At 33.7% G+C, this 8,405-nt stretch overlaps 1 protein-coding gene across 5 annotated transcripts; it reads left to right on the top strand.

Moving 5' to 3' along the window:
• The first annotated feature begins 2,956 nt into the window (after positions 1-2,956).
• On the top strand, positions 2,957-7,284 carry LOC149264363 (aspartyl protease family protein 1-like). Of its 5 annotated transcripts, XM_089389576.1 has the most exons (8): positions 2,957-3,112; positions 3,762-4,000; positions 4,292-4,430; positions 5,829-6,067; positions 6,396-6,617; positions 6,697-6,853; positions 6,951-7,027; positions 7,128-7,284. In XM_089389576.1, the coding sequence occupies exons 2-8, from the start codon at positions 3,792-3,794 to the stop codon at positions 7,282-7,284; spliced, it is 1,200 nt and encodes a 399-aa protein (XP_089245702.1). In that variant the 5' UTR covers positions 2,957-3,112; positions 3,762-3,791. The 5 variants fall into 5 exon arrangements, with proteins under 5 accessions (XP_089245702.1, XP_089245703.1, XP_089245695.1 ...); XM_089389569.1 differs by lacking the exon at positions 2,957-3,112 and having other exon boundaries at positions 3,327-4,000; positions 6,963-7,027; XM_089389565.1 differs by lacking the exon at positions 2,957-3,112 and having other exon boundaries at positions 3,330-4,000.
• Positions 7,285-8,405: the final 1,121 nt, after the last annotated feature.

The following is an 8,405-nucleotide window of genomic DNA, read 5'->3' as shown; positions in this document are numbered from 1 at the left end:
TATTTTCATTTTTTATCTTTTGATTATTTTTAAAAGAAATTAAAATAATTGATAATACAATTTATTTAAAAATTTTAATAATATAATATATTACAAAATAATTTACTTTAAATAACTAGCATAGATTCATCTTAACTCTCGTTGTACCTACTACTAAGACGGATTAAATCTCTCAAGATTTAAACTCCGTTTTGAGTGAAAAACTTCAAGAAATTTTTTCACCTCCAGAGATTGAATTCCTCTGAGCTCTTGGTAGATCTAGAGGTAAGATGAATCTATCCCGATTTTGAACAAGAAACATATATATATATATATATATATATATATATATATATGATTTTTTTAATCCACTTGTTTTGTATCATATATAAAACACACACACACTCTCTCTCTCTCTCTAATAGTTTTTAAAATGTTACATGGAATTAAAAATCTCAATCATACCTTGAATTTATATATATATATATATATATATATATATATGTTATTAATATTTTTTAAATATTATATATGAATTCCATATTAATAATGAAATAAATTACACATCTCTCTCATAATGCAAAATGAAAAAAAATTTGTAATTCAAATTATTTTATTTTCTCTATATAAAGTGTATATAAAATAATGTTTTATATGATTAATAATATAATTTTGTGTTATATATATAAAATGTTACACGTCAACTAAAAGTAGAACCACACTTGTTGGTTTGAAATGTGTCGACAAATGCATTCGAATGTGATTTACGCCGAAAAATCTTCTCAAAAAACTTGATATGGACCACAAAAGCTTAAGTTCAACAACAATATTATTTTTATATGTAATTTGTCAACTCCATATGAAGTAATGGAGGAATTACATATTTACCTCATACTAAAAATTAACACACACACAAACATATAATTTCAATTACTTTATGTCTCTATATAAAATTTGATGTAAAATTATGATGCAAATTGAAGTACGTTATTTATGATCAACTTTGATTTTTTTTGTTATTAATATTTATTCTTTACAAGGAAAAATATTGGTATTTCCATTCATAATAAAATTTTGAAAATTACATTCTCCAGAGTGTATTCTTGAAAAACCCAACAAAGCATCTTTAGATAAAGAGCTCGCTTGAGGATATGATTTACATTAAGTCTTCCCAAAAAATAGAGAGAAAAAATGAAAAAAATACACTGCCTTATGCTACAGGCATATATAAAAAAATATAGGCATAAAAACCATACTATCCACAAGAGAACAAAAATGAGCCAACCCAATCCTAAAGTTGTAACACCGTTGAGTGCTGGTAGTTCTAGAGAAAAATTAAAATGAAGCCAAAATTTTCACAATGAATACAATAAAATGAAGGACTTCCCATGAGTAAGTGCAAATAAAATCTCATCCATTGTCAATAGAAACTAGATGAAAATAATCAATAGTGATATGAAAAGAGTGTATATGGATCCATGAGATCTAGTCTTAGGTGACATCTAGAACTAGAGTATGATCCTTGTAAGAACAATGAAAATATTCATGCGATTGTTCATTAACTTGTTCCTTTATAAACCAAATTTTATTTTCTAGAAGGAGACCATCTTTTGACTGGTTGTCGGCTGCATGATTCAATTCCCTGTATATATGAGAGCATGAAAGCAATGTGAAAATATCAATATGTAAAAACCCACAAGTTAATTATACAACAAATTAGATCAATTATGTGATTTATAATGAACACACAATTATTAAACTAATTACCATATAATTTTGAAAAATATGAGTAGAGACAACTTACTTGTAGCGATGATATTCCTTACTTATGATTCCGGAGTTGAACGCTATTTGAATCCCGCTAACCGCAACAAAATTTTGGGGATGAATCTCTACCCAACCGTAGGCTCAATTGCACATGATATTTCTACAACTGACCATCCTCAAGCCCTCAATCAATGTACTACTGCCATGAAATCCTTTGTCTGACAACAATTTTCTCAAGATAATGGATGAAGGAATGGACGAATCTCATCCTCCTCATCGTCCATTAAATAGACCAAAAATGGAAAGAGGTATGCATGCATACATTCCATGTGTCAACATGCCACTTTTATTTCTTTATTTTAAGTTTTATTTAATTTAATATTTCTCTTAATCTAATTCTTTTTTATTTTATTCATTTTTACTTTTTGTTAACTTTACTTATTTTTACTATTTGTATATTTAACTTTACTTATAGATATTTATCTAATACTAGAGTTTATTATTTACTATTTTATTCATTTATGATTATTATATTCTCTTCATTATTTATTATTAGGCCGATAGGCCTTCCTTTGAAAGGGACTTTCGTCGTCCTTTTGTCCCTGTGATTGACACGTGTCTTCCACATTCAGCGAGCATCTGTATAGAGAGAGAGCTTCCATTTGACATATGTGCGCACCGCCGGACTTCGAGAAGAGTCAGTTTGAATTAGGTATAGAATTTATTGCTGGATAATGCGCTGTGCTCCAGCTGTGATGCAAAACGCTTCATTTCCGAGAACCGCGAAATCAGATGGATGGTTTTGAAGGCAGGGAAAGAATGGCTGCTAAATCCGAAGAATTTGACGCTGTTGATATGGGGGATTGCCGTGGCAGTTTCAGGAGCTATTCTATTTTTTCTTATGGTTGGCCTTCTGAATAGGGCCCTACCTACAAAGAAACAGAGGGATGTAGGTCAACAATCAAATTATAAATGCTCTCTTTACCCTGTTGTGCCTTTACGAACACCCAAAGCTTTTTTATCATCTTTCACTTCTCATTAGATGGAAACCAGAGGACATTGTCAAGCTTAGAAAGGTCTACTGCAAAAATGAAAGTTACAAACTTCATGAAAGCGCGCACATTATGGTAGTAGTGCTACTTCTGCAACTGACAATTTTTGGACAGTATAATTTTGATAGCAGGTAAATTCTTTTTATGGAGAGGAGACCTAATTGCAACTCAAGGAGCACAATTGAAGGGAAACTGTGAAACTGAGATTGAATTTCATACCATGGCCAGCAGAAAAGGAAGACCTTCATCTACCATCGAGGAGGAAGACCAATTCTTTGAGATTGAAAGCTATAGTCTGAGTGCGATCTCCACCGGTAAATGCCTTTTCCTTGCCCGGAGCTATCGGGATTATTCGCAGTAAGCAGTAAGATATCCGCTAAAATTGTAAAGGTCTTATCAACGAAATCGTCATTTCTCTAACGACGCATAGTCAATTACAGATTTCATAAGTTACTTCATGTCCTTACGCAAATGATGACCTTAGTATACGACTGTTCTTCATTTTTAATTTTTGTCCACTACGACACTTCAACTCTCCTTGGTACAGAAATGATAAATTGTAACGCAGTTCATAATTTTTCTTCTGAGAACTGTCTGATAACAGACATATATGCCCCTCCCTTAGTTTGCCAACATACGATACAATATTTTCAAATTAAATTGCAAGGCTTCTTCAATTTCCATTGTCCAATACGTTAGAATTAATCGTGAAATTTGATCGACTCAAAACATTCAAAGGGTCATTACATAATCTGCCCTGCCCTGCACTGCCCTGCCCTGCCCAACAAGAGGAACGGGGTAGAAAAAGACTAACATCATTGAGTCAGAAACCAGTTAGAACTAACAGGGCTTTCAGTTGGCTCAAATTTTGTGCAAATACGTTCTACTTGTTTTTCCCTCATGGAATGCCCAACTTTGAGATTTATTTGTTATTTAATATTATTTACATCTCTTGGCTTCCAGAATTCAAATGGGCAATCCAACAGTTTTCAGATGTATCATAAATATTCTCAAGAAGTAAAAGAGTGGATGGCCTGGAAACATGGGATAGATACAGATGGTTGGCCTGTCCAGGGAAGCAATGAGTATTACAAGGCACTGCATCATCATGATTCCGTTCGCCATGGTCGTAAATTAACCGAATATTCGTCTCTTACATTTTCGGAAGGGAACGAAACATTGAAGCTTTCGCAGTTGGGATAGTAAGTTCTGTTTCCTTCTCTATTACTTAACCCAAATAAAATTATGTTGCATATTCAATTTGGATTGAACCCAAATAAAATTATGTATGTTAATACTTGTAGAACTTATATCCTTGATAATAGCATAGACATTATAGTTCATACTTAGATAGGATATTATACAATTAAAGCGCCTGTTTTCGAGTGCTCAAAGGTGTTTACAAAATTCAAAATCAAAGTTAATAAAGTTCCCTGTTATTGTAATTCAATCTGTCATTAGGCTCCTAACTCCCTGTTCTCTGGTCTGGACAGTTTGTTCTACACCATGGTTCAAGTGGGCACTCCCAACGTAACATTACTTGTAGCACTTGACACGGGCAGTGATGTGTTCTGGGTGCCTTGTGATTGCCAAGCGTGCGCTCCTACTTCTGCAGCTAGCTATGGATTAAATGTATTGTATTTTCAGCTTTTCCCTTTTAAACTTACTGGTATTAACTTAATAGTTTTGATTTGTTCTTTGTTATCAACTATTATGTTCTATTGGATTGGGTACGAAATCCACTTAGACTATGGTTTCTGAGACTGGATAGAAAATTACATGAATGGTGATATTTCAGTCATGGGCTATTGTGTCCATCAGTTTGTTTTTCCCCAAATCATAATAAAAATCAATAAGGGTATCTGGTTGTATTTTGGTGCTTAACATTCTCCTCCCACAGCTTTTCCTGCATTGAAACGGATTCATTTTCTTTATTGTTCCCCCTTGCATCAATCGCAGAAATGCAAGGTACATCTGTAAAGACAAGCAAGAGCCTTTCCTTTTGCAGGGTATATCTGTTGGCTTTGCTTCCTAAACTTGTCAGGGTGGTTTCGTTGACTTGATGCTATTTAATTTAATGGATTACCAGCCAGAGAGTTTTGCTTTTTCCAAAATGTCAGGCAGCTAGCCACTCATTTCAATTGAAAACATTTTAATACTTAAGAAATCGCAGGGTAAAAGATATATAAGATATACTTCACAGATTACAATAAATTATCTGTCCTGATGCTTAAAATTGGATTTTGTCAATCAATTCAAATAAAAACCTTATTTTTAACCATCTTTTCTTGAAGTGGTTGACCTAGCTTTCAGGATTTACAGATTCTTCCAATTATTGAATCCACCGAAAATAGGTTAATATAATTTACCAGGAGATGTAGGTTTATGTGAAGAAGTCTAAATACTGTTGAAGGCTTTTAGTCATATTTTCTATTACTGACTACATGTATGAATATCGCATTGGCCTTTCAGAGCCTCATTATTGTGATAAAGTGACAAAATTTCTTCCTTATGGATGACATTAACGGCTTCTCTCATATCCACAACATTTTTCCACTTACTAAATGCATTTGCATTATTTGTTGTCATGAAAGTAATTCGTCTTCAGTGCAAATGGAGCAAGTTAAATTGATTCCTAATTACAGAACAACTTATAAAATAGCCCTCTTTCCGGCATGTTTCTGTTGCCATTTTGACTTGAATCAGGTGATCAGTCCTGCTTTCACACGGGAAACATTTCCTGATCACAGATGTTCACCGTTCTGGGTTGTTTGGTATGTCTAAATCAACCACTGAGGTCAAAAAACTGAAAATGTGCTGGATCGATGGGAATTGCAAAGGATTGTTCAGTTAGATTTCCACAACAGTTGCAGGAAAAAGGCTATTTTGTTGCATATCCAGTCTTCTTCATATCTTGTGTTTCTGTGGGTTCCCTTGATAATGAAACTCCTCAGCTTAATAGTATCTATTTGTATGCCTCGACTTGAAATGGGATTCTCTTTTGCTGATATTTAATTCTTATTTAAACAGGGTATCATTTTACAGACTTACAGTCCATCAGCCTCGCAGACAAGCAAGTCAGTTGCTTGTAGTAATACTCTCTGTCAATTAAAAAATGAATGCTCCAAACTTAGTGATCAATGCCCATACAGCGTTCAATATCTCTTTGCAAATACATCCACTGCAGGAACTTTAGTGGAGGATATTCTTTATCTGACTCTTGCAGATGGGTCACAGGAAGGAATGGTGAAGGCATCTATCACGTTTGGGTATGATTTGTTTCTTGTTGTTGAAAGTGAATATGACTGTTCTGAAGATTTAGTGCTCTTCCTGTTCAAAGCAGTTGATAATGAGGTCATTTTTCGGTGTAATATTTTAAGACAGTTGAGGCACAGAAAACTCATACTGCTCCTCTCTACAGGACTAGAATTTTTAGAAGTGGGTTTTCTGCCTCTAGATTTCAGTCTGAGGCCATACTGAATTAGACCATGTGACATGACCTGAAAATTACTCTGCACTGTCAATGTTTTTCCATTCTTAAGTGCTACACATGAATGAACACTCGTTGAGTGGGTCTTTGCTTGTTGCAATTGATAGGTGTGGAAGTGTACAAACAGGCTCATTTCTACTAGGTGCGGCTCCTGATGGTCTACTTGGGCTTGGCATTGATGATATCTCTGTCCCGAGCATTTTGTACAATTCAGGCCTTGTATCAAATTCTTTCTCTATGTGCTTCCCAGACGATTCAAATGTTGGAAGGTTTGCCTTTGGAGATAAAGGGAGTTCAGACCAAAACAAAACTCCTTTTTATAATACATCGTGAGTGTCAGCTCTATGCATTCAACCCAATTTTTTTAAAAGTACTTCAGAGTTACCATTTAGACTCTTATATCATAAGGTGTTTATTGGATTGCAGCTCATCAGCATATAATGTAAATGTGACAGACTTTTACGTGGGAAATGCCAATGTCAAAACAGACTTTCAGGCCCTTTTTGACACTGGCACCTCATTTACACAGTTGGCTGATCCAGTTTACAAAAACCTTACATCAAATGTGAGTGATTACAGTTTTTTTTTTTTTTTTTTTTTTTTGTATATAATCCCCCTTTTGGAGATTTTCCCAATTGACTAACGAGTTTTGAAGGTAATAGTATCATATGCAGACACAGAACTCTCCATTGGCAGTTGATAATTCAAGCATTCCTTTTGAGTTTTGTTATAGTGTCAGGTTGGTTGTAATCATACAAAACATTTATTCATCTTGTTTGAGCAACATTAACTGTCTCATTATTGAGAAAGAACTAATATCCTTACCCCTATCTGTGCAGCAACAGTCAAAGCATTAACCAAGGGCCTAATATATCTTTCAACTTCTACGGAGGAAACAACTTTCCTGTTATTCAACCATTGATCTCTCTTTTGGACACGGTAGAATTTTCAATACTACGTCTTGCCTATTTAAGGGTGCTCCTGACTAAGCAGTAAACCCCTTTTTGTTATATAGAAGGGTCTATGCTGATGCTTCATCTTTGCAGAAACCTTGTTTGTATGGGTATACTAGTCTGGAAATGATTACAATGAGGGGTTACCTTTACTCAATAAAGGTTCAGATGTTTCACTTGTACCTTCCTCCTCAGGAGGCATGCATTTATGGATGGATATACATGAGTACTTTGCCAACTTGAAATGCTGGAGACTAAGCTTAAACAGATTTGAGATTCTTTCTTGCAATTATCCGGCACCAACATTTCTTTACTTCATCATTTTTCTTCTTTAATTTGGTGTTCTTGCAGTAACTAGTTGCAGTGGCTAATTTGTTCCTCTTATTAGTTTTCTTGTATGCCAATTAAACAATTGTTTTATCCAATTGGGCGGAAATGTATGTGACTCACACCTGGTCATTCAAGTGTTTTTTCCATGCAAACTGAACAGTTGTTCTGTTTATTTGAGAAGGAATAGAATAGCTTTTAAATATCCTGAGCACAAGCATTGAATTGCTTTTGGAAAATATGGTAATGCCACCGGGAAATATAATTATAATTAGTGTACCAAAGCATTGAAAAGCAATCTCGGATGGAAATATAAAATTTAAATTTGCCAATACATATGGTATACGACATACATATCTACAAATATTATCCTCAGACCAATTTTCCAATTTAAAAAATCTATCGGCCTCTCTTTGCACTTTTTAGGGCAATTGCTAGTTTATTTACTATTGTTATCTTTTCCTTATTATTTTTTTACTTTTATTATCTTTTCTTTATTGGTTACTATTTATTTACCATTATTACCTTTTCTTTATTGTTTATTATTTATTTACTTATATTTTAATATTATATTATATTATACTATTTATTATTATTATTAGAGGACATTACGAACTCCCCCTTTTTAAGGAACTTTGTCTGAAGTTAAGTTGAATATTTTAACATTTTATTTTATTTAGTTATTTATTACTTCATGTTTGCCCTACACCCTCTGCTGAACTAGTATAACCAGCAGGCATTGAAAGTTTCCACAACACTTGGGAAATCCCAAGGAATATCTATTTTTTTCCCACTTTAAGAACTAGGCATAAGCCTCATCGGTCTATAAAATATCCC

Source organism: Pinus tabuliformis, chromosome 6 (genome assembly GCF_031772625.1).
Source record: "Pinus tabuliformis cultivar Carrire ecotype Pingquan chromosome 6, CPIR1, whole genome shotgun sequence".
Classification (NCBI taxonomy): Eukaryota; Viridiplantae; Streptophyta; class Pinopsida; order Pinales; family Pinaceae; genus Pinus; species Pinus tabuliformis.
The sequence above is the reverse complement of the archived record's forward strand: the minus strand, read 5'-3'. Positions and strand labels throughout refer to the sequence as shown.

Coding starts and splice junctions, on each gene's coding strand:
- LOC149264363 (XM_089389565.1), top strand. CDS start 3,699: ATGGAATGCCCAACTTTGAGATTTATTTGTTATTTAATATTATTTACA. Junction 6,068..6,395: donor AAGGCATCTATCACGTTTGG/GTATGATTTGTT, acceptor TGCAATTGATAG/GTGTGGAAGTGTACAAACAG. Junction 6,854..6,950: donor ACAAAAACCTTACATCAAAT/GTGAGTGATTAC, acceptor TGAAGGTAATAG/TATCATATGCAGACACAGAA.